Source organism: Elephas maximus, chromosome X (genome assembly GCF_024166365.1).
Source record: "Elephas maximus indicus isolate mEleMax1 chromosome X, mEleMax1 primary haplotype, whole genome shotgun sequence".
Taxonomy (NCBI): Eukaryota; Metazoa; Chordata; class Mammalia; order Proboscidea; family Elephantidae; genus Elephas; species Elephas maximus.
In genome coordinates, this window is record NC_064846.1 from 32,067,373 (window position 1) to 32,094,126 (window position 26,754).

Consider the following 26,754-nt stretch of genomic DNA (forward strand, 5'->3'; position numbering starts at 1 on the left):
CAAAAAGAGTCCTAAACTTTATACGTGAAGAATGGCTTTCTAGCTGCTTCTTAAGTAGCTGCTCTGAGCCGGGGTGTAGTAATAATTGCTCCAGTAGTAGTTGTATATAGTGTTATAAGTGAGAGCAATGTTTTACTGAAGCAAAGGAAAAGAGTTTGACACCTCTATAAGCCAGTTAGATTTGCCCTTTCAGGTGTCCACAGACTGAAATAGGTAGCATCGGTTTTAGGAAACTCTGAGTGGAAAACTGTAGATAGATAAACACAAACTTTCCCGTGGCTACACAATCAGTTCAGAGCACATGCCCTACTACTAATGATAGGTCAAGAACTTCAAAAATTAATATTTTATCCATACAACCAAATACCTCATGGGATTTGGTTCCTTGGTTTAGAGGTTTAGGGTCATGGTTTCATAGGACTCCTTGGTTAATTGGCCTAATAACATGTTTAGTGCTTCTGTTCTATTTCCTAGTTTCTTGCATAGAGCCTGGGGTTCTTAAAAGCTTGGAAGTGGCCTTCCAAGGCACAACAATTGGTCTCTATTCACTTCGAGCAACAGAGGAAGAAGGAGAGTCAGGAATAGGGGGAGGATATGGAATGTGTGACTAATTGCCTCCAGAAACTGTCTCCTTTGCCATGAGACCAGAAGAACTGGATGGTGTCCAGCTATCATTACTGAGCATTTAGATAAAAGATTCAATAGAAAAATCCTGATCAAAAGGGGGAAATGCAGAACAGAATTTCAAATTTCCATGGACTCCAGACTTCCTAGAGCCGTGGGGGCTGGACAAACCCCTGAAGCTACTGCCTTGAGATAGTCTTTAAACCTTAAGCCAAAAATACCCCCTGAAGTCTTCCTAAAACCAAATCATATTTAGCTAAGCTAGTAAAAAAAAAAAAAAAAGTCTGCCTTAAGCATTATGCTCTTTTAAGAGCTATCTATATGGGATCAAAGTGACAGCAGCAACTCAAAAGATTAGAAAGGAATTTTAGGGGGCAGTGAATTTATGTTAATGAAGGAGGAACAACTCAGAAAAGGAGAATGAGAATGGTTGCACAACTCAAAGATTGTAATCAATGTCACTAAATTGTACATGTAGAAACTGTTGAATTGGTGTATGTTTTGCTATGTATGTTCTCAATAACAACAACAAAATAAATAAAATTTAGAAAAACGATATTTCTCCTTAAGGGTGATGGTTTTACCCTGACGATCTGGTACCTGTTGGGTCAAATAATAGGTATTTGTGAGTCAAGCATCTAGATTTCAATCCTCTTTGGCAATCGAACATTCTATTGGGTAGGCAAGAATGTCAAGTTCATAATCAAAAGAATGAGACACGGTCTTGCAATCTGTAGCCATGAATGAGTAGAGGTTCACCTAGTCTCAATAGGTCCAGTCTCTGATCACTAAACTAAGCAAAATGTGGCATCTAGAATTACGGGAAAACATTTTATTTGGCCAACAGGGTAACAGGATTTATTCCAAAAGGAATATTCTGTATACTGAAAAAGCCAGCTGACTATTTTATGGAGCTCAAAAGTCATAAGCCAGGCATGAATTCTTCTGTCTTTCAGGTTTTTCAAATTTACCAAAGTGCAGTTAACTATTTTATAGAGGAAACCTAAGGCCACATGATAACCACGGTCCTTGAAACATTTGTGTTTTCGTTCTCACCCGTTGTCTTAGTTATCTAGCGCAGCTATCACAGAAATACTACAAGTGGATGGCTGTAACAAACAGAAATTTATTCTCTCACAGTTTAGGAGGCTAGAAGTCTGAATTCAGGGTGCCAGCTCTAGGGTAAGTCTTCCTCTCTCTCCTGGCTCTGGGGGAAGGTCCTTTTCCTCCTTTCAACATCTGTGGGCCTAGTGTTCCTTAGAAATCTTCATGTATCTTGGCATCAGTCTTCCCCTGGATCTAGGAGGTTCTCAGTGCTGGGACCCCGGGTCCAAAGGATGCACTCTACTCCCAGCTCTTCTTTCTTGGTGATAGTGAGGTCCTTCTCTGTTCACTTCTCTCTCCTTTTATCTCTTGTAAGATAAAAGGTGTGACTCAAGCAAGGGTGTGACTTTGAATAAAGGTGTGACTTAAGTAAGTTGTGACTTGAGTCACCCCACTTGTAAGGCTGTGACTCAAGAGTCACCCCACACTCATCCTCCCTTATTAACATATAGAAGTTAGGATTTACAATGCATCACAAAATGGAGGATAATTACATCAGATCACAAAATGGAAGACAACGACAACCATGCAATACTGGCAATCATGACCTAGCCAAGTTGACACATATTTTAGAGGGACAAAATTCAATCCCTGACACCCTTCAAGAATTTGAAATACGTATCAAGATTTTTTGTAGGCTGAAGTTTGTTGTTATTGTTGTTGTTGCTTATAGGTTGATATTACATTATACATCTGAATTTACTCCAAGATTTTTGCTTTGTACAGTTAGAGCTAGCTGAAAATTAAAATGCTAATTCATTTTGCAATCTCTTCAGCCTTGTTCGAATGTAAGATAGTGTTAAGAGTACTGAGTTGTATTGAAAGCCCATTGTAATGCTGAGGCTGAGGGACAGGTACTATGCTTAAGCTGTACATTTTCTGTGTTACAACAAGAGATACACTATTATACCTCAAACACAAGAAATGTGATATATGGACCACAGTAAAACTGAATCTTTGTAATAGCAAGGTACTTTATGAGGTTGGTTGGAGGTAGTATTGCATTTAACTTTATGCAATAAAATAGATATAGGACATCATTCACTAATATTTTTCAAATTACTTTTCAAAGGAATTAGAGACCAAATATGTGTGTGTATGTCTTTTATAAAGTTAACAGTGTTTTAAAATAGTCCCACTCTCTAGTAGAACATCTACCACTGAGGAATGGAAAGAGCTGAAAGTAGTACCATAAGAATGATTTAAATATTTGCTAAAATAATACAGAGTATTCAAACTTGTTTTTAGTAATATTCGTTATTCTTGGCTGACTCATTGCTTAATTTTAGTGAAGAGTCTGGTATGCACTGTAAAAACTTTTCCAGCCCTCTCTTAAACTGCTTGGGTTGGCACTGCCCCACTTACTCATATCACCTTATTTTTTATTCCTTACTGTTATTTCCCACATCAGTCTCACAAAGCAATGAGAAAACTCTCATGTTTTTCCCAACAGAAATTCTAATAATGCCTAACAAAGAAAGGATCTCTATTCAGGTTTTTTAATTCCTAATTCTTGATTTTCCTTCTGTGCCCAGCCTGATTTCCTTTAATCCTTGACTGACATGTAATAATTTTCTTAATTTTTATAATTTTTTTACATCAGAAGTCTCCTGTCCTTGTTTAGAATGTCATATTGTGTTAATGGAAAATTTTACATAAATATATATATATATATTTTAGAAGCTAACTTATATTCAGGCTTCGTATTTGGGTATGCTCAATATTACCATTGCCCAATATTGCGTACAGCCAAATTTCCAAGAATGACAGAATTTACTGGGAACTTTTTTTCTAAAAAGTAATTCTCAGAGAAATGGTTCTGAGAGAGACTCTGAAGGATTTACTGTTTAATCAAATTGTTCTTTGTCAGCAGGCAACAAAGAAGTGTTCCAGTTGTATCCTAGTTCAATTTATACAAGTGTTATCCATTGTTGGGATGCATAAAGAAACTTATTAAAAATGAAATGTCTCAATAGAACTTTAAAGTTTCTGCCTATATTTTCATGTTCTTTTTCAATACATTTGCCCAGAAGAATGCTTATATTTCAGCATTCTTTTGTCATATTTTGTAGCCTATAATGTTAATGTATTTTAACCAGATAGAAAATATTACACATGAAATAAAACTATTCCAAGACAAAGATATTAGAGCATATACCATTTCTATCATGTTTATTAATTATACTAGCATCTGTTTTCTGTTAGCCCTTCCCCCCACACCCACCCCATTGCCGATTATAAAAAAGATCAGGATTGACAAACAGCTTAGATTCCGTCCAGAAACCCCATTTGGAACTGGATACAATTGCAGGGATGTTGATGCAGTTCAAAATGAGGAATGTTTATTGTTTAAGATCTGCTTCTCCATTTGTAGTAATTTATTTCTTCGAGGATTCCCTTACTCATGAGGAAATTGCTTCCCACCTGGATACTTGCAGTGCTAAAACTGTAAATCACATTAGTGGTTGTGGCTTGTATCTGTGGAGGGCTTTGTTTAAGGAGTACAAGGCTTGGGTTAAGTCATATCTCCACTTACTCACTCAATAGAGCAGTCGCTAAGCGACTTGGTTCTTTCATTTCTTTTCTTTTGTAAATTATCATTAAATATTTCAGACACTTTGAAGAGGATTATTCATTGGTATGTGTTTTTCTGTGTGTTTGTATGTATATGACCCCTAGTCTAAATGTCCATCAATAGGAACATGAATATATACATTTTAGTGTATTCTTAGGAAATATATACAGAAGTTATCTTGAATACACTAGAGGTACATGCTTAAATATGGATAAATTTAAAAACATTATGTTGAAGGAAAAAAGCAAGTCATTCATCTGAAACTTAAAAACATGCTGAACAATAAAATATATTTTAATGGATATACACCTTTTTGTAACAGCCTAAAAATACGTACAGGAATGAGGAAACTAAATTTAGGATAGCAGTTTCCACTGTAGGGAAGGGAGGTGGATGGGATCACAAAAGGGTACATAGGCGATTTCATGTGCATTTGTTCGTTTTCAAAGCAGACTAGTGAGTATGTTGTTGTTAGGTGCTGTCCAGTCGGTTCTGACTCATAGCGACCCTATGCACAACAGAATGAAACACTGCCCGGTCCTGAGCCATCCTTACAATCATTGCTATGCTTGAGCTCATTGTTGCGGCCACTGTGTCAATCCGCCTCATTGAGGGTCTTCCTCTTTTCCGCTGACCCTGTACTCTGCCAAGCATGATGTCCTTCTCCAGGGACTCATCCCTCCTGACAATGTGTCCAAAGTATGCAAGACCCAGTCTCGCCATCCTTGCTTCTAAGGAGCATTCTAGCTGTACTTCTTCCAAGGCAGATTTGTTCGTTCTTCTGGCAGTCCATGGCATATTCAATATTCTTTGCCAACACCACAATTCAAAGGTGTCAATTCTTCTTCGGTCTTCCTTATTCATTGTCCAGCTTTCACATGCATCATATGATGCGATTGAAAATACCATGGCTTGGGTCAGGCTCACCTTAGTGTTCAAAGTGACATCTTTGCTCTTCAACACTTTGAAGAGGTCCTTTGCAGCAGATTTCCCCAATGCAATGCATCTTCTGATTTCTTGACTGCTGCTTCCATGGCCGTTGATTGTGGATCCAAGTAAAATGAAATCCTTGACAACTTCAATCTTTTCTCTGTTTATCATGATGTTGCTGATTGGTCCAGTTGTGAGGATTTTTGTTTTCTTTATGTTGAGGTGCAATCCATACCAAAGGCCGTGGTCTTTGATCTTCATTAGTAAGTGCTTCAAGTCCTCTTCACTTTCAGCAAGCAAGGTTGTGTCATCTGCATATTGCAGGTTGTTAGTCTTCCTCCAATCCTGATGCCGTGTTCTTCTTGATATAGTTCATTTTCTCAGATTATTTGCTCAGCGTACAGATTGAATAAGTATGGTAAAAGGGTACAACCTTGACACACACTTTTCCTGATTTAGACCACAAAGTATCCCTTTGTTCTGTTAAAATGACTGCCTCTTGGTCTATGTACATGTTTCTCATGAGTACAATTAAGTGTTCTGGAATTCCCATTCTTCTCAATGTTATCCATAATTTGTTATGATCCACACAGTCGAGTGACTTTGCATAGCCAATAAGACACAGGTAAACATCTTTCTGGTATTCTCTTTCAGCCGAGATTCAACAGACATCAGCAATGATATCTCTCATTCCATGTTACAGGCTTGGAAACACTATGGGGCAGTTCTAGTCTGTCGTTTAGGGTCGCTATGAGTTGGAATCTACCCGACAACCAAGGGTTTGGTTTTTTGCTTTTTAATATGTAGGCATGGTAATGAATTTTTTTTCAGTTGATCTTTTATCCAGCAACTTTGTCATCCCCTCTTACTGTTTTCATAGTTTACGTGTATATTCAATTTTGTCTCTTCCTTCCAGGCATTATATATTTTATAGTTTTGGTTGCCTTGTTGTGCTGGCTATGACCTTCAGTACAGCCTTGAATTAGATCAGTAGTTAATCCTAGTACTTCTGACTTTAAGGGGGATATCTCTATTACTGTATCAATAGGTAGGATGTTTACAATAGGATACTGCTAAATCACATTGTCATATTCAATAAGTTCCCTTCTAGCCCTATTTTGCTAAAAGATTTTATCCTAAATAAGAATTAAATTTTATACAGTGCTCTTTCTGCATATAGTAAGATGACAATTTTTCTTTAATCTGTTATGAAATAAATTAAAGTAAAATGGATTAATTTAATGGTGAATTATAGTAATAGATTTTCTAAAGTTGAAGTATCCTAGCATTCTGCTTCCTTGGTTGGGATTTATATATTGGCGGGGGGATGTCTGTGTGTGTGTGTGTGTAGATTGCTAGTTGGATTTCCAGATATTTTATTGGGGATTTTTGCAACCATGTTTGTAAGAGAAATTGGCCTGTTGAAAAAAGTCCTTTTTCCTTTTCCTACCCCATTTTGGAACTACATTATAGTAGCCTCACAAAATGATTCGGGGAGCTTTCTCTCTCTTCCTATTCTCTGGTATAATTTATTTAAAATAGAGATTATCTCTCCTTTGAAAGACTGGCAAAATACACCTGTAAAACCATCTGGCCATTCTCAGTGTATTTAATGAGTATTCAGGTTTTCTATTTCTTTTCCAGTCCTGTTTTTTTTCATCTAAGTTTTCAAATTTACTGGCATAATGTTCATAGCATTCTCTCATTTATTTTTAAATTCTGATCTTTAATGTTCATTTGTATCTTTCCTTTTCTTTCTCTCTTTCTCTACCTTGCCAGAGGTTTCTCTATTTAGTTGATGTCACAAACCCAGATTTTGGTTTTGTTGATCTTCTCTACTGTTTCTTTGTTTCTGGTTTTATTTTCTGTTCATATCTTTATTATTTCCCCCCTTTAACTTTTTAACTTATATGTAGTCTCATTTCCAACTGTTTGAGATGGACAATTGCTCATTAATTTTCGGTTGCTCTTTTTTTCTGCTAAATGCATTTAAGGCTGTAAATTACCTCTAAATACTGTTTAAGCTGCAGCCCACAGATTTTTATATATAGCATTTTTATTGCTGTTCAGTTCCAAATCTCCTAATTTCCAGTATAAATTTAAAACTATAAGTCATGAGTTAATTTAAAGGGTGTTTTTGAAGAGCAATTTTCTGGGTTTTTCCCCCCATCTTTTCATATATTGATTTCTAATTTTGCTGCATTTGCTGAGATGATATGATCTGAATAATGTGGAATCTGCCATTTGTTGAAGCTTGCATTGTGAACTAAATGTCAGTTTTTGGAGATATTCTGTGTGTGTTTGAAAAGAATTTGTATTGTATTGTCAAGGCTTTGAGGTTCTATAAATGTCCATTAAAGTTGTTAATTGGGCTTTTCAATTTTTTTACATCTTCACTGATTTTTGATCTGAGTATTCTTTCTACTGCTGATTGCACAATTTTTCAATTTTGCTTCATAAGTCTGTCAGGCTTTGCTTTATGTATTTAAAGCTATGTTTTCATACAGGGTTTGGATTGTTGTATCTCCCTGGTGAATTATTTCTTTTATCAAAATGTAATGGCTCTCTTTATCCATAATAATGCTTTATGCTTTGAAGTCTATTTTGTCTGATGATATTATAGCTATTCTGACTTTCTCTAGGGTGGTGTTTTTCCAGTTTGCCTTTTTTCTTTCATTTCTAACTTTTCTGTGTTAGTATGTTTTTAGCATATCTTTTATAAATTTTTATAAATAGAACATAACTAAATTTTTGTTTTCATTCGATCCCAGGTTCTCTCTCTTATAATTGCAAGTTCAATTTGTTTGTTTTTATGTACTGGGAGTGCGGATAGGTTTGGATTTATATTCTGTCATCTTTTGTGTCTATTTCCAATATTTTTTCTGCCTTTTCTTTGGTTGATCGAGTTTCTTCATTCTTTTTCCTCCTCTAATGGGTAAAATGCTGTTTATTCTGTTTCTGTTCTTTAGTGGTTATCTTTAATTTTTCAAAAATATTTTATTAAAATATAGCACATAGAGAAAAGTATGAAATTTTGTAAGGGTAAAGCTCAATGATTATCAAAGTATGAATACACCTGTGTAACCACAACCCAGGTCAAGAAATAGGACACCTCCCCTGGAAGCCTTCTTTGTGTCCCTTGCCTCAGTCGTTACTCCCTTATCCCCTCCTCCCCAATGGAATAGTATTATGATCCTCTTTCTGATTTCTTTCACTTTCACTCAGCATTAGTTTTTGAGATTTCTCCATATTACGGAGTGTTGCTGTAGATATCGTTTTTCATTGTGGTGTACTATTTCTTCCCGTGATTACCACAATTAATTATCTAATCTATTGTTGATGGGGAAACCCTGGTGGCATAGTGGTTAAGTGCTACAGCTGCTAACCAAATCGTCGGCAGTTCAAATCCACCAGGCGCTCATTGGAAACTCTATGGGGCAGTTCTACTGTGTCCTATAGTGTCACTACAAGTAGGAATTGACTTGACGGCAACGGGTTTTACTTGGTGGATTTTTTTGGATTTTTGATGGACATTCGGGTTGTTTTCATTTGGGGGCTATTCCATATAATTCTGCTATGAACATTTTTATACATATCTTTTGTTGATTATGTGCTTACTTGCATTTCTGGTGAGTAAATACTGATAAGTGGAATTTCTGAGTCACAGGACATACATATATCCAGCTTCAGTGGATAACATCAAATAGTTTTCCCAAGTTGTTTTACCAACTTACACAACCACCTGACGTGTATGAGATTTTTCTGTTGCTTCACATTGACGACACCTTGTAAGAAAAACCGATTGCCATGGAGTAGATTTCAACTCATGGCAACCCCAAGTGTGTCAGAGTAGAACTGTGCTTCATGGGGTTTTCAATGGTTTTTTTGAAGGTAGACTGCCAGGTGTTTCTTCTGAGGTGCCTCTGGGTGGACTCAAACCTCCAACCTTTCATTTAGCAGCCAAACAGGTTAACCATTTTCACCACCCAGGTACTCCAGTACTTATAAATGTCATGCTTTTAAATCTTAAACATACCCATAGATGTGCAGTGGTATCTCATTGTCATTTTAATTTGCATCTTACTGATGAGTGATGATGCTGAACACCTTTCCATATCCTTATTGGCCATTTGGCTATTCTCTTTTGGGAAGTACTGTTCAGTTTTTAGTTATATTTGCTATGAATATATTTTCCCACTCTGTGGCATGTCTGATCTCTGTCTTTTGATAAAAAGCTCTTAGTTTTGATGCAGTCAGTATTTTTAATTTTTCCTTTATGGTTGGTACTTTTTGTGTACTGTTAAAAAAAAATCCTTCACTACCCTAAGATCATAACATTATTCTCTTATGTTGTATTCTAGAAGCTTTGTTGGTTTATATTTATTATATCCTAACTGGAATTAATTTGGGGGATGAAGTGAGGTAGAAATTAATTTTTTTTTCTAATGGATATTTAATTTTCCCAGCACCATTTAATGAAAAACAATATTCTTGTTCTTGCAAGTGCCACCTTTGCCATAAATCAAGTGCCCTTATATGAGTGGGTCTGTTTTAGGACTCTATTCACTGCTATTTGCCATTTCTTCTAAATTTTCAAATGTACTGACAAACAGTTGTTTGTAATTTCCTCTTATTTTACTTTATACCTGTAGGATCTGTAGTAATGGCATCTTTTTCACTCCTGATATTGGTTATTTGGGTGTTTCTTTATGATATGTCCCACTAGGGGGTTATCATTTTCATTGTTCTGTGCAAATGATCATCTGTTGGCTTTGTTGATCCTTTCTATGTTATGTTTGTTCTTATTTCATTAATTTCAGTTTTTATAATTACCATTTTCTTTCTACTTTCTTTGAGTTTACTTTGCTCTTCTATTTCTAGTTTCTTTGAATGAATGCTTGGCTCATTGATTTTCAGTTAGCTTTCTTTCCTACTTTATAAAATGTCCCTATACACATAGCTTAGCTACATTACATAAGTTTTGATATGTGATACCTTCATTTTCATTTATTTCTAGATATTTTCTAATTTCCATTGTTTCTTCTTTGTTCTATAATTTATTCAGAAGACTATTCATTTTCAAACGTATGTGGACTCTATAGTTATCTTTTGCTACTGATTTCAAGTTTAATGCCATATTTGGCAGAAAACATGCTATATATGATTTTAATACTTTGAAATATGTTGAAACATGCTTTATAGCCCAGCACATGGCCAATATTTATAAATGTTCTATGTACACTTGAAAATTTTGTAGGCACCTGTTGCAGTGTTCTATAGTGCAATTAAGGAGCCCTGGAGATGCAGTGGTTAAGCACTTGGCTGCTAACTGAAAGGTCAGCACTTTGAACCCACCAGCCACTTGGAAAGATGTGGCAGTATACTTCTGTTAAGATTTACAGTCTTGGAAACCATATGAGGCAGTTCTGCTCTGTCCTTTAAGGGCGCTATGAGTTGGAATCGACTCCAAGGCAATTAGATCAAATTTGCTAATCATGTTGCTCAAATACTCCATATCCTTTCTCGTTTGTTTTCTGCTTGTTCTGTCAGTTAATGAGAGGGGAGTACTAAAGCTTCTGGCTATGATTGCGAATTTGTCTTTTTCTCCTTTTAGTTTCTTCAATTTTGCTGTATATATTTGGCTTAATGTTTTCTTCAGTGTTGGGAATTTTTTGGCCATTGTCTATTCAAAATTTTTTTTTCTGTCACATAAGACTGTCAAAAGTTCTGCCCAACTTCTAAGCCTTCCAGCTACTTCTACCAGAATTGACAGACACTTCTAGAGGAAAAGCATCCCCTGATGTCAGGCACATCTTTCTGGGTTTTCTTTTTTTCCTTGCTCTTGGCCCAGTAATTCCTTACTGTTTTGTGAACTCCAGTAGCTTCCAGAATATTTTTAAAATACGTTTTGTCCGGATTTTCTAGTTCTCATCAGGAGGGAATAGGGAAAATTAGTTAGGTCAGAATTACTACAAACCGAATTCCACCTTTAAGTTTTTATATGCATACTTAACTAAGTATCTCTTACCTAACTCCCAAATAATACAAGGCTTTAAAATATGCCACTCAGGACACTCCTTCATCTTACATATTATTATTATTAGGATAAAGTATTTTTATTTTCATTTCTGTATTGTTTTATACTGCCCAAATTAATCACTATTACTATTTTATACACACAGGGCTTCCTTTTCATCCCTCTGGGCTAGTTGATAGAATTTGTCTCTATCTCACTGAAATTGCAGTCATTCAAGGGTCCTGGCTTTCTTGTAAGAGTTTCAGCCCAACTCCCCATCCTAAATGGGCCCAAAGCTTCATCTCTTTTCCCTTCGTGGACATGAATACTCAAGCCACTAGTCATTACTGGGTCTAAAAATCCCTCAAGGCTGCTTTGGCTCTTACCATCCTCTTTGCTTCTAGCATTTGAGGATATGTCTTTCTTGTGAGCTAAGACATGCATTTTTTTAAATTGCTACATTATATCCAAAATATTTAAGGGTTTATATTGAGATGGTTTAAGAACAGCCAAGTTCACTGTTTTGTCAATACTGTTCATCTCTTCCTAATATTTTTCAGGCAAGAACAAGAATGATATATTCCTCTATACCTAAAATCTGTGGTTGTATAAAGCAATGTATGCAAAATGTTTGCCTCCACTTGTTCCAATATGTTCTGATTTGATTGGCTTTGGCCAATAAGTTACATAATCTTAGAAAGCCTGTGCCAGTTTTGGGGGTCTTGTATCAGGGAGGCAATTAAAGGAGCAGAATTACAATTTCTGGTTCACTACAAGAACAGAAATTATAAATCCCAATTATCTATCAGTGGTTCAGGACCAAAATATAGGGACTAGGTGCTATTTCGAGGAGCCCTGGTGCTGCAACAGTTAAGCACTCAGCTGCTAACCCAAAGGTTGAAGGGTCGACCCCCCTCAGTGGCACCATGGGAGAAAGACCTGGTGATCTACTGCCATAAAGAATACAGCCAAGAAAAACCTATAGGAGTTCTACTGTGTCACATAGGGTCGCCATGAGTTGAAATAGACTCAGTGGTACCTAACACAACAACAGAATCTGTTTCAGCATAATTCTACCTAAAAAAAAAAAAAAACTAGTAATTCTACCTAGCTAGCATTTATTAGGCTGAGCCCTTTTTTGTGTTTTCTGAATCCTGGACTTTTCTTATAACCTCGTGATCTCCCACACAGCTTTCCATTCACTCTTCCACCCATTCCAATGTGGCTTTACTGCTACTACTTTATCAATACGGCTTTTCCTAAAGTTGCCAACAATTCCTGTGTTGCTAAATCCAGTGGACACTTCTCTGTCCGTGTCTTACTTGACTTCTCAGCGATGTTAGACATGGTTAACTACTCCATCCTTCTTGATAAAAGCGGCCTCTCTTGGCTTTGGTTACGCCATAATCTCCTGGATTTTCTCCTATCACTGCCTTCTTCTTCCCAGTCTCCTTTGATGGCAGAGAAATCAGGCAGGCAGGTATACTTATTTCAAACTCACTACTCTTTCCATCATACCCTGACCCTCAAAGAATACTTATGAATAAATTATTGAACAAATTGATCAAGATTGTAATAAAATCCAGAACACCGGCTTTATCGGAAGAATATTCTCACCTACTGAACAATAAGTGCTATGCATGAAGTGAAAACCTTTGTTATGTGTAAAGAGCTTTGTTACATGTCATATAGGGAAATAACATCATGTGTCAGTACCTTTTAATACATAAAACCAATTTCACAATTTGAAACTAGAAAAGACAGACAACTTGACTTTCAAAACACCCTCTTTTTCTTTAAGGAGATACGGCCAGTTGTACTCAATAGGTTGCATTTTTTTCCGTCAGCTTTTATCCCACTTATTATTCTCCAGCAAGGGAATTAGATTAAAAAAAAAAAAAAGGCTTACCAAACTTTTATTTTGGCTTCTCTACTGTAGTGATTTTACTAATATTCAATGTTTCTCAACAAAAAGTCAAGTGGACAAAGGAAAGGACCTCAACAGAGCCAGTGTGGAGCACCATTATATTGGCTAGATATTGAATGACACTTCAAGATAAGAAGGCTGTGCATTTTAATCATTACGGAGTCATTTTTAATACTTAAAATAAATACAAACATTGTTAGTATGATCAGGGAAACCAGTTGATTATCATCATTGGCAGATTTACCTTTTGTATATTATGAATTTTATTAGAAAGTTGTCATTTTTCCAATTGTAAAACTTGTCTTCTCAAATGAAGTTGGGGCACTATTTTAATGTTTTTCCCCCCAATGGTTTATTATAGCATCATAAAATCCCTGAAACATTATCTGTGCTCTTAATAAAATTTTAATAAAACCTACTTGACATTTGTTTGGCATTGACTTTATTTCTAAGTCTTGAATGCCATTATCATTTTATGGACTTCTCAACATCTATCTGACTTGGAGTTTTATACATATATACTTAACTCCCCATTTTACAGAGATCTTTGGAAGTTCACTCAAATGTTCAAGGCCTTTATGACGTTTTGTTTATGTGTTTCAAGTATTACTGTACATAGGGTCGCTATAAGTCGGAATCGATTTCACGGCACTGGGTACTGGGTAATGTCTTTTGAAGACAGTGGATACTGATTTTAATAAACTATATCAATTTATCTTCTTTGACTTCCCAACAGAGCTCTGCACCATGGAGTGTGGTAGCCATGGCGTTTGCTCAAGGGGAATTTGCCAGTGTGAAGAAGGCTGGGTAGGACCAACGTGTGAGGAACGCTCCTGCCACTCTCACTGTGCTGAGCATGGCCAATGCAAAGATGGAAAATGTGAGTGTAGCCCTGGATGGGAGGGCGACCACTGCACAATTGGTAAGTACCACCATACTTAAAGAAAGTAAATTGGATTAATTGAAGAAGTAAAGACAGTCTAATGGGTCAATAGCCAGGCTTTTAGTAGAATTTGAGGTTGGAGAAGAATATGACAAGGAGAGTTGGGCACAAGTTTGAAAGCTTTATGAACTGGGAGGTTTCTAAAACTATTGACAATATTCTGTTTATTTCTTCAGTCGTTTCCTTTCTCATTAGTTATATTTTCTGGTTTCAAGTGTTTTGAGTTACTCAAATGAAAGCTGATACATTGGAATGAAATATTGGTTAATAAGAGAAGTGCTTTTGTAAAGGTAACATTCACTGCCCATTTTTCCTTTTGAAAAGTATAGGTTGTTTTGGTTGAAAGTACTTAGAAGCAATTTCATTAAATGGGACTACTTTAACAGGGGCTATTTGATATCATTAGACGCTGTCTTTAATGTATATGAGAAAGGCACTCCTGACCTACCAGCAATAGAACATCTGTATTGAATTGTTTATCCGGTAGTGTAGAGTGTTTGCATTGAAGCACCTACCCTCTCTCATCCCTTGTCACCAGTTGCACAAATTATCAGGTTGCTGCCTGGGAAAATAGTCTGTGGGCATGGGAAAGCCTATATAATTACTAATCTACATATGAGCTCAACACTACAAAAGACATTAACAATAATCAAAGTTTTCCGTTATAAAACACTTTATTTTTCTGAAAAAAACCCAAGTCTTTGACATGTATGTGTACCTGCCACAAAGGCTTCCTATTTACAAAGAGAGACAAGTACCATTCCCATTGTTCAGCTAAGGAAAGTGGGTTGCAGAATGTTCCACTGGCATTCCATGACCACATAGAAAATTCACCCTGAGCAAAGGCAAGTGTGGACCTCTAGATACCCAATTCATTGTTTGTGGGCTTTTTTTCACCACTAGACCGTAGTACAGCTTTCATTTTTAGGTGAAAGTATTTTGTTATAATGGTTGGAACTTGCCAAAGAAATGTATAATATATATAACATATAATCTTAATAAACTGCGTTACTACTCTACTAAAAGTACAGTAAGTCTTGTTCTGTGACCGTGGAAAATATTTAAGATTTATTAAAAAGGTGGTGAGGGGTGAGATTCAGATGCAGCTTAAGTAATTACATTCTTGCACTACAGTAAGTTTATTGCCTTCACATAAGAGGATTTAAATATTGTGGTGATTACCAAAGGTGGTTACTTCAAAATTCCCTTCTAAAGATATTACTAATAAGAAGTTCAAGCTAGTACTCTTTCACGGAAGTTATTACTGAAATGTAAAAATGCAGTTCTTATACTTTTAATGAAATACGACACTTTTTTAGGAAGCCTAATAGAGTTTCTTGCAGAAAAGCCATTAATATCTTTCCCACAGAAAATATTATTCATAAACTACACAGGCCAGTGTACCAACTTTTGAGCTTCAGGCATTTCAGTAGTTCACACTTTGCTCTTCTGTCAGGCAGCAGGCAACCATTAGTACATGTTGTATATCTTTGGTCTCCCAGAAATTCATTCAATCACTCTTTTCCCCCTTTTTTAGCTCACTATTTAGATGCCGTCCGAGGTAAGAATTTTCTCACCAGTTTTATATCAGAAAAATAATTTAAGCAGAAGATATGCATGTGGGAAAGGAAAGGGGTAGTTTCCCCACCCCCTTTTACCTTGGCAATCTTGTTTAAGTATAATATTTTAAGTTCATACTATAATAACTGTAAAAAGTCATTTGATTTTCTAACATCAGAAACTCACTTTTTGCCATAGTGTATAAGGACTATTTTTCCTTGTCTTCGCATTGAGTTGCATGTGTGTGTATATGCGTATCTGGGCTCATAACACAAACAGGTAATTATTAAATGAGGTTTAGGTAGAAATCTGGCTTTTTTCTTTAACATAACAATATAGCTCTAAGTCCCTGTACAGTATCCTTACAAGGGCAGAAGAAATATCTTCCTAGGACTACCCCATCATTCATCCCACCCAGGGATCTGCTGCTGACAGAGACAGTGAGGATTTTTCTGTCAGAAATCCTAGTGCCTTTCATTACCTCAGCCTCAGAAGATTGACTGTGTCCCAAGTTATCTCTAATTTCTCCTTACCATTGTGTATCTATCCCAGTGGAACTAGATAAATTCCATTCTCAAACCTATATATGTCCGTCAGATATCACTTCTTGGGAACATTATATATATAATATATATATGTATATACACATATATATTATATATATATAATGAAGATACATATATTCATATTTTATAACAGCCATTGGTCATTTTTAGTTTTTTCTTCCTTTGGTTGTGTTGATGGTTGTTTGGAAAACCATTTGGAAGGAACTCTGGGTTATTTCTACAGATAAAAAAAAGCTATTCTTTTAGCTCTTTATACTTCTGGAATTTTCTTTCAAAGACAGAAAAGAGAATACTGATTGTACTATCTCCAGTAAAATCCAGGTCTGGTCCTGTATTGCTACTGGGAAAATTCCCAGAAGTTAAATGCCATTATTGCTGTCATCATTCATCTGCCCACTGAGCACCTGACACGTGCTCAGTTGCCCTTTGGAGTAGCCCAACTCTGAACTACTGATATGAAGACTAGGGCATCTCTGAGAAATTAAAAGTCTAAAGAGAGACCATTGTCAGTGTTTGCGCTTTATCAATGACTAAAGATCATTTAAGCTCAACAATTTACTCCTGAATATATTTCTCCAGCTATTCTCTAGTATTCTGAAAGTCCAAACCTGGCATACATTGATTCCATAAACATTCATTGAGCACTTACTACATTCATAATATTATGTGAGCTTCTGAGAGAGATGCCAGGAGAAGTAAAAAAATTCAATCCTTAGCCTCTTGAAGAAAAAAGATGAATAGATGCAAAACAACTGCAGCACATTTCTAAGGCACCATGAGCAAATACTTAATGGTACGATCTGAACTTTATATACCAACATACCAAAGTCCTGAAGCAATATGTCGCAAGGGAAAAATCAGCACAGGCTAGATGTCGTTAGGGGAAAGTTTCTCTTCATAGAAATTGCTGCCTTTTTCCAACTTATTGGTCATAACTAGACACAACAGTCTTCATGCAGTTGTGATTGAGATTAGGAGATAAGTTTTTTTTAAAAAAGAAACATTCCTTGTCCCCATCACGGTTTCAATCCTATGTGAATCAGAGGTTGAGAATTGGGGTTAGCATTAATAATGCTTAATTGGCCCTCTAAGGTAAAGCACTGCAGAGTAAGGGATAACAAGTTCCCAAGGAAGGTTTTGCAAGCAAGCAAGATCCTTTTCCATTTATTCAACACCTCATCTGAATGGAGCCCAGATGATTAGATGCTTCCCTATAGACAGATACACCATTATTGGCCAATCTCATTCTGATATCTACGTGATTGTTACTCTCTGATGTCCTTTCAGATGGCTGCCCAGGGCTCTGCTTTGGAAATGGGAGATGTACTCTGGATCAAAATGGTTGGCACTGTGTGTGTCAGGTGGGCTGGAGTGGGGCAGGCTGCAATGTTGTCATGGAAATGCTTTGTGGAGATAACCTGGACAATGATGGAGGTGAGTCATTTATAAAATGTTCACATAAGAAAGGAATGGCCCAGCCTCTAGCACAGTAGTGACCAACCTGGGCAAGGATCAAAATTAGGAATCCTCAATACAAAGAATATTGAGCTATATAGGGCCATACTCTTAATCCCAATAATTTAAAGAAGGTACTATTTATTGAATATTTGCTATGACCAGGCAATGCTCCAGACTCTTTGCATGCATTATATCTCATTTAATTCTCACAACAATCCTGTGGGATATGTTTTTGTTGTTAGGTGCCCTTGAGTTAGTTCTGACTCAGAGCCACCCTGTGTACAGCAGAATGAAATACTTCGTGGTCCTGTGCCATCCTCATAATCATTGCTATGCTTGAGCCCATTGTTGCAGCTACTATTTCAATCCTTCTCATTAAGGGTCTTCCTCTTTTTCGATGACCCTCTACTTTACCAACCATGCTGTCCCTCTCCAGGAACTGTTCTCTCCTGATAATGTGTCCAAAGTACATGAGACAAAGTCTTGCCATCCTCCCACTTCTAAGGAGCATTCTGGCTGTATTTTTTCCAAGACAGATTTACTCGTTCTTCTGGCAGTCCATGGTATATTCAATATCCTTCACCAACACCATAATTCAAAGGCATCAATTCTTCTTCGGTCTTCCTTATTCATTGTTAAGCTTTCCCATGTATATGAGGTAATTGAAAATGCCATGGCTTGGGCCAGGCTCACCTTAGTCTTCAAGGTGACATCTTTGCTTTTCAACACTTTAAAGAGGTCTTTTTGCAGCAGATTTGTCCAATGCATATGAGCTACAGGTACTATTAGTTTCCTCATTGATAGGATAGGAAAACTAATGATCAGGGTGGTGGGAAGATGAATGACTTAACCAAGGTCACACAGCTAAAAAGTAGCAGAGGTAAGGTTGCAATTCAGGGCTGTATAAATTCAGACTCTTTTCTTAACTACCACACCACATTGTCTCCAATACCTAAGGCATGTGTTGTGCAAAATTAAATTTATGCACCATTGTTTAAGTTGTCAGATGCTAGTGTAGCTTGCACTACGCTCACCGTGAACTATCTTTCTTTGTTCTCAGCTATTTAGAGCTCCCTCTTGTGTCTCTACCTCTTAGTACCACTTCATGTCTTTCAAAGGACAAAGCACCAAGACAATTCACAGTAACATTTTTTATATTTAATTCAAGAGAGTTGCACATGATGTTTTAAAAAGCCATATGTAGACTCAAAGCCTCAGGGCAACTGCTTCCATTTTACTCAAGCAAACAAAAGCATTTAATATTTTGTACAATCAAGCCTCAAAACAGCTCAAGCCACCTCTGAGTGACCCTAAAACAGCAAATCCTTACTGTCTCCTCACTTTCTACTCCAGAAACCAAGAACTTAACAGAAAAGTGTTTTTGTAATTTCTGCTTATTAGATTAAAATGAAGTAGATCATTAAATTTGACTCCTTGGTTTCTATATCTGCTTAGACAAATGCATGTGTTCTCATTTGAATTCGAACATGGGTCTTAAATCAGTAAGGTAGCAATCATAGTTTAAGCACTGAATAAACTGGATGTAACAGTTTCTTCCTATACTTGTTTTGGCTATCAACCTTAAAAGGTTATAAGACCATATGAAAATTAAGTGGAAGCAACTTTGTGGATAAGCCATAGGGTTCTGAAGTCAGATTTCCTAGGTTCAAATACCAGCTCTGCCACTTACTTACCGGCTTTATGACCTGGGACAAGTTTCTTGACATCTCTGTGCTTCAATTCCCTTATCTATAAAGTGCGGTTATAATAGCATAAACTGTCTAATAGAGTTGTTATAGGTATTAAATGAGATACTATACGTGAATCACTTAAAAGACAATAAACTATACCAGAGAAAGAGAGAGAGAATCAACTGAGGCAAACAGACCATTTTCTGAAATGAGACTGTTTGCTTCCCATCTTGAAGACTTGTTTGGGAAGCAGGAGGGAGATATGCAAATGGTATAACACTGAGCAACTACTTAGTTGACTTTTATGGCCTTCCTAGACTCATCTTCATCTTCCTTTTCTTCCTTTTCATTATATGCCCCTTATGCCCACTCCTCTACATCCATCATTGTATTCAATCTCTATGGTTTTCTCGTTCCCTGTGAACATGACCCACAGCTCATAGTTATATGCCCAATATAAGTAATAATAATAATATCTAGCCTGTATTCAGGTTTTAATATATTCCAGGTACTATTCTAAACTGCTTATATGGATAATTTCATTTAACCCTTGTAGCCCCATGGGATAGAAACTATTATTAACTCTACAAATTAGGAAACTGAGGCATAGAAAAGTTAAGTAAGTTGCTCAAGATCATAAAACAAGTATATGAGAGAGCCAGGGCACACACCCAGGTGGTGTACCTCATTCCAAAAAGGATTTGGATAATAATAGAGATTCGTCAGTTGATGTATTCGTTTAAAAGTTATGGTGAGAAAATACATTAAGAACGTATGCAATTGTGCGTTCCAGCTCAGGTGTGAGACAAAATGTTTTCTGCCTTAGTAAAGTACAGCTTGATTAAAAATAATTGAATATTTAATTATCAAGCATTTTTCATTGCCTCAAGGTCACCTCTAGGCACCAAAATTGTTTAATGAATCAATTAATATTAATGAACTAATGGATTGATTATCAATTCTCAGTGTCTGTGGATGTAGATACAAAAGGTATACAAGATTTTACTCAATGTGTATTAATCTCTAAACATTCCTTAAAAGCAGTGTGTCTGTGTGTGAATTAAAAATCAAAGACAATGATTTGAGCTTAGTGTAGTTTTATGATTATCTCTTTAGGGAGTCGGGGGAAGACTCCCTGAGAAGTCCAGTTGCCTATTTTTTTTTCCTTTAGTAGGATTAAGATGATATTGATGATAAATATAGACGCACTTCTACCTTGAGATGGAAAGATGGATTGAATAACCTCTGAAAGCCCCATGACTACAATTTTAGGCCAATAATTCAATTTTCTACTGTTCAAATATTATTCTTAAGAATACATTAAATGCTGTTCATTTTGTGGTTTCCATTTTCCAACTGTCCAGAAGGGCCAGATTCATTTAGTTGAGTCTGATCAGTATTTGCCTACTTGTTTGTGCGTGTGTGTATATGTGTGTGTGTTTTAATTAAACCGGGAAGTGCCAATTGAACCATTTTTTAAAATTGGCTCTAATTGTTTTCAATTTAACTCTTAAGAAATCTTCCTAATTAAAAAAAAAATCACTTTCTAGCAGTTGCTTCAAGCGCCTGCTGCCTGATTACTCCATATTATACCTGATACTTAAAGAATGGCGGGATTTTTTTTTTTTTTTTTGCATTCTGATAAGCTTTGCATACTCATTGGTATTCCTGCTACTTCCTGCAGCTTTGACTTTAGTTGCACTCTGATTCAATGCATTGTGACTCTCGGTAACTAATTGGGCTGCAATGAATATGTGGATGACACAGTGGTCTAGGAGCTACCTAAGAGCTCCTTGAGCAGCAAAAAAAAAGAACAGAGACCAAATAACCTTTGGTTTTTTTTAACATACATAAAAGGAAAGTTATCTTATGCATTATATGTATATATATATATATATATATATATATATATATATGTAAGAACTAATTACTATAGAAGCCACAAACCTGCTGAATTTCTTGACCTCATTGATCCCTTTAGTGGACAAGCACCTGCCATGTGCACAATCCTATACTTGGAGGAAGAGCCTTAACATTACGGTGACCACATTTTTATTTGTTAATCATGTATTCTGATTTGGGGTTTGGAAAATATGATCACCGTCCATTACACACACATATAAACTGACATGAGAAAAAAGTTTAAACATTATTATTAACTGAATTAGGATAGCTTAAAGAATAGTGAGAGGAAGCTAGACCTATCAGACATTAAAGCGTATTATAAAGCTATGATGGAAACCCTGGTGGCGTAGTGGTTAAGTGCTATGGCTGCTAACCAAAGGGTTGGCAGTTTCAATCCACCAGGTGCTCCTTGGAAACTCTATGGGGCAGTTCTACTCTGTCCTATAGGGTCACTATGAGTCAGAGTTGACTCGACGGCACTGGGTTTTTATAAAGCTGTGATAATTAGAACAGAGTGATACTGATATAAGAATAAACAGATCAATACAACAGAATAAATGCTCTGGAACACACCCAAGTACAAATAAAATTTTAGCATATTATAAAACTGGCATCAACAATCGGTGGGGGAAAGAAGCATTATGGAATAAATGGTGCTGGGACAAGTATTAAGGGAAAAAAGAAACTCAGATGTTCAATTCATACCGTATACCAAAAAAAAAAAAAAAAAGATAAATGGAAACACGCTAGCTGAATTAATGAGTTAAAGGTAAAAGAAAACTCAAACACAATTAGAAGAAAATATAGGTGAATAATAATCAGCTTTTACGATGGGAAAGGATTTCTTAAACCTAAAAACAACACGAGAAATCACAAAAGGAAAAAAAAATGATGAATTGGACTTTGGAAGAATTTAAAACTGTTTCATGTTGTTTGTCTCAATTTATAAACCATCCAACATCTAAATATTTGGAGACATCCGAATCTGTACTGTCCAATTATAGTAGCTACTTAGCTACATGTGACTATTTAAATTTCAACTCAAATAACATTAGAATTTCAGTTCCTCAGTTGACCTAGCCACATTTCAAGGGTTCAATACCCACATGAGGCTATTTAAATAAAATTTAAAATTCAGTTCATCAGTCTCGCTAGCCGCATCACAAATGCTCAATAGCTACATGAAGCTAGTGGCCTCCATACTGTACAGCACAGATATAGAACATTTCTATCATCACAGAAAGTTCTACTGGATAGTACCGATCCAAATGTTGAACTAAAATATTTACTTTTCATCCAGATATTTCACATGGGGTACCCAGTTTTCCATTCATTCGTTGCTATTGTGTGCCAAGTATTGTGCTTGCCACTGTGGAGAAAATGAACAAGTCAGGTTTCTGCCCTCATGGAGCTTGTGGTCTAGCAAGAAAAACAGATATTAAACAAAACCACGCAAATAACTATATATTTACAACTGCAGAAACTGCTGTAAATATTTTAAGGTGCTGCAAATGCGTATAAGGGACCTAACCTAGTCTTTTGGCAAAGAATATTGAATATACCATGGACTGCCAGAAGAACGAACAAATCTGTCTTGAAGAAGTACAACCAGAATGCTCCTTAGAAGCAAGGATGGTGAGACTGCATCTTACATATTTTGGACATGTTGTCAGGGGGGACTAGACCCTGGAGAAGGACATCATGCTTGGTAAAGTACAGGGTGAGTGGAAAAGAGGAAGACCCCCAACGAGGTGGACTGACACAGTGGCTGCAACAATGGGCTCAAGCATAACAACGATTGTGAGGATGGCGCAGGACTGGGCAGTGTTTCGTTCTGTTGTGCACAGGGTCACAATAAGTCAGAACCAACTCAACGGCACCTAACAACAACAATAACAACAACCTAGTCTAGAGAATGGGGGGGGTAAGCAAGGCCTCACATGGATCAGGGGAAGAATGTTCCAGCCAAAGGAAACGGTATGTGAAAATGCCCTGATATGGAAATGTACTAGGTTCTTCTAGTAAAATGAAAGTAAATCATTGTAGTTGGAATACAGTGAGTCAGGGAGACAGTGGTGGGAAATGGCAATATGAAAGTAGACAGGGACAGGACCATACAGAACATTGTGAGTTTTTTAAGATCTGCAGTTATGTTTGATTCTCTTTTATTCACTCTAGTTATAGAGGAATGAAAATGGTTTCTGACATTGTGGAAAGATCATCAAGGAAGTTAAAAAGATACTTAATAAGAGTGTTTAATCAGAATGGCCTTTTTCCCTAATATTTTAAGTATTTGGCACACATTTGTCCAAGCTTCTTTGGAACAAACTCCCTCAGTCGTCTATATTCACTGGTAAAATCAATAAGTTAATTGCCTAAAAGAGAATGATTTTCCAGGAACCATTCTTCATAACAAGTCACTATTCATTAACAGCAAGTAGCTATTTGCAAACCTGTTTTATAATGTAGTGTTTCTAGATCTAGAAATCAGCACCATGGGTGAGTTATGAACACATATCACCTCATGGATCAATAAGCCTCATGTTTTGAATGTCACCAACATGCTGCAGTGTTTAATAAATAGGCAAATGAAATAGAAGGAGCAACAAATTGATAACATTTGCTGTTTAAGGCTAGGTACCCTCTTCACATTTACTTTTGAGATTTGTTTGGGGACAAAGGATCTAGCATCAGAAAGCATATTCCCAAGTAGTCCCTTCTGACAGTACTCCCCCATTTCCAAGTGTTATGGATTGAACTGTGCCACCTAAAAACATGTGTTGTAAATTCTAACTTCTATGCCTGTGGTTATAATCCCATTTGGAAATGGGTTTTCTTTGTTATGTCAATGACACGGGATTAGTGTAAAGTGTATCTTGAGTCAATGTCTTTTGAGATATAAAAGAGATTAAACAAGGGAGCAGAGCAGAGATGGGGTAAGAGAGATACCAAGACACATGGAGATGCCCAAGGAGCCAGGAAGCAAAAGCTGAAGAGACAAGGGCCTTCCTCCAGAGCCACCAGAAAGAGAAAGCCTTCCCTTAGAGCTGGCACCCTGAATTCGGACTTCTAGCCTCCTAAACTGTGAGAAAATAAATTTCTGTTTGTTAAAGCCATCCACTTGTTACGTTTCTGTTATAGCAGCACTAGGTAACTAAGACACCAAGCAACCCATTTATTAAAAGGTCGTTGCTTAGTTATGAGAATCTACACTGCCAAGAACTTCTAGATGCAAGGGGAAGTTGGAAAACCTAAACTCTATAACAGAGTTCACCACTCTCTGACTGGGTAACAGTGCCAAAGTACTTACCCCCTTGGTCTATCATATCATCTATAAACCAAGGCTTGTAGTACTTGACATCTGCCTGCTTTGCAGTGGTGACAACGAATGAGATAATGCTTGAAATACAGGAATTTAAAGTGGGCAATAAAGGTGTGCTATCAATGAAGAATCTGTTAATAATTTACTATATATTTTGATGCATTGCTTGAATGTGTATTAATCTCTAGGTAAATTTACAAATGTCTTAGAAACAGGACTTTTCAGACATCCATTTATCCATTCAATAAGTATTTATTGAATGCTTACTTTGAGCCAGGCACCGTTCCAGGCACTGTGGAAATAACGAATCAAAATGACAAAATCCCTGCCTCTGAGAGGCAGACGATTAACCAAATAAATTGTAAAAAAAAAAAAAAAATGTGTAGTAGAAGGTGCTAAATGCTATGGACAAAAATTGAAGGAGAAAATAAAGGGATAAGGAGCGTTGGACAGGGATGGGATTTAAAATAAAACGATTAGAAAAAGCCTCACTGAGAAGGTGGTCTTTGAGTGAAGATCTGAAGGAGGTGAGGGGTGATCCATGTGGAGATCTGGGAGAACATTTCAGGCAGAGAAATGGTGACTGCAAAGGCCCTGATACAAGGACCATGCCTGGAAACATCAAGGAATAGCTCTTGAGATCAGGAGGCAGGGGATAGTAGGATATATGGTCAGACAGATAAGAGGAAGACAGTGAAGAGCAGGACCGTGAGCAAGTAGGCCATTGACAGGACTTGGACTTTTAGTCTGAGTGCTATAGGAAGCCATCAATAGCAAACAGGGGAGCGGGGGCATGAACATTAGTGGCATGTTAACAGTTTACTTTCGTGACCCAGAAAAAGGAGATGCTATGAGGTTATAGCAATAACAGTTGTTTGAGCAGGCCAAGTCCCGAGTGTACTGAGCTTCTCCCACTTTCTCTTTAGTAATACAGCAAAACCTTAGGGGTGAAAGTCAGCTGGAATAAATGAAAATAATGAATTATAAACTATTTCCAAAGGAAATAATCATAGTCCCTTCAATGCATATAACAACGGCTAAGCTAACAGAGCTGCCTACCAGGGGCCTACTTTAGTAAAGAGTAATGAAAGATTTATAATTAGTGCGTTGTTTATGGGTTTCTAACATGCCTGTGAAGATTTTGTTTTACTGAGTCATTGGAATGATCGGCCCTTCAATTTCTTTCTCGTTATTAGTTTTCTTAGCAGATCTCTTTTCCATAGATGCTGGAAAGATTAAGCTGTAATCCAGCCTCTGTCCAAATGATGACAAATTCTGAATTAGTGAAATTCAATGAGTGAGGAGTTACTGTAGCATTAGTGTCTGTTCTACTCAGAGCTACATAGGATCCTACCTACACGACAACCTAACCAAGCAGAGTTCACAAAATGACACATTTCGACAAACTAGACTTGGTATACAGAAGGTAATTGCCCTCTGATGAGCAATAAGGCAAATTCTATAGAAGTAAGTCTAAACATTTTAAGCTGCCATTGGGACCATAGGCCTCTATCCCTAGGACTCTGCAGTCTGTATAGGCTATAGAATTCGGTATAATAATAATAGCTAATTTTTTTTTTTTTTGCTATATGCTACACACCGTGCTAAGCTTTTACAATTTTTATAACAAGTGCTCCTTAACAACAACTCTATGGGGTAGGTATTATTATAATCCCCATTTTACAGATGAGGAAACTGAGAATGCAAGAGTTGAACTGATTTGTCCAGGATCATGTAGATTATAAGTGACAAGGTAAGATTAGAACCAAAATAGTCTGGTTCTTTGCTGTTAACCACTACCTGTGCTCTAAATAGCTACATGTGGTCAGGCACTTGGAAGTCTTACAGCATAGGTCAGTATTAGTAATACTCACTACTTAGATCATGATGATGAAATGAATGCACGTAGGATGCCCTTTATCACCTCTCCTATTTAACATTGTTTTTGTTAGGTGCCATTGAGTCAGTTCCGAATCATAGCGATTCTGTGTACAAGAAAATAAAATACTGCTCGGTCCTATGCCATCCTCATGATTGCTGTTATGCTTGAGCCCATTGTTGCAGCCACTGTGTCAATTCCATCTCATTGAGGGTCTTCCTCTTTTTCACTGACCTTCTACCAAGCATGATGTC

The 26,754-nt window shown here is 36.8% G+C and overlaps 1 protein-coding gene across 8 annotated transcripts in view; it reads left to right on the plus strand.

Moving 5' to 3' along the window:
• Positions 1-26,754, plus strand: part of TENM1 (teneurin transmembrane protein 1) — an 893,898-nt gene that overhangs the window by 669,576 nt on the left and 197,568 nt on the right. For 7 of the 8 annotated variants that reach the window (XM_049871612.1, XM_049871606.1, XM_049871609.1 and 4 more), the window contains 2 exons: positions 13,913-14,098; positions 17,533-17,679. In XM_049871612.1, coding sequence (XP_049727569.1) covers positions 13,913-14,098; positions 17,533-17,679 — 333 coding nt within the window. The remainder of the gene's footprint in view (positions 1-13,912; positions 14,099-17,532; positions 17,680-26,754) is intronic. The other variant, XM_049871613.1, reaches the window with a different exon arrangement.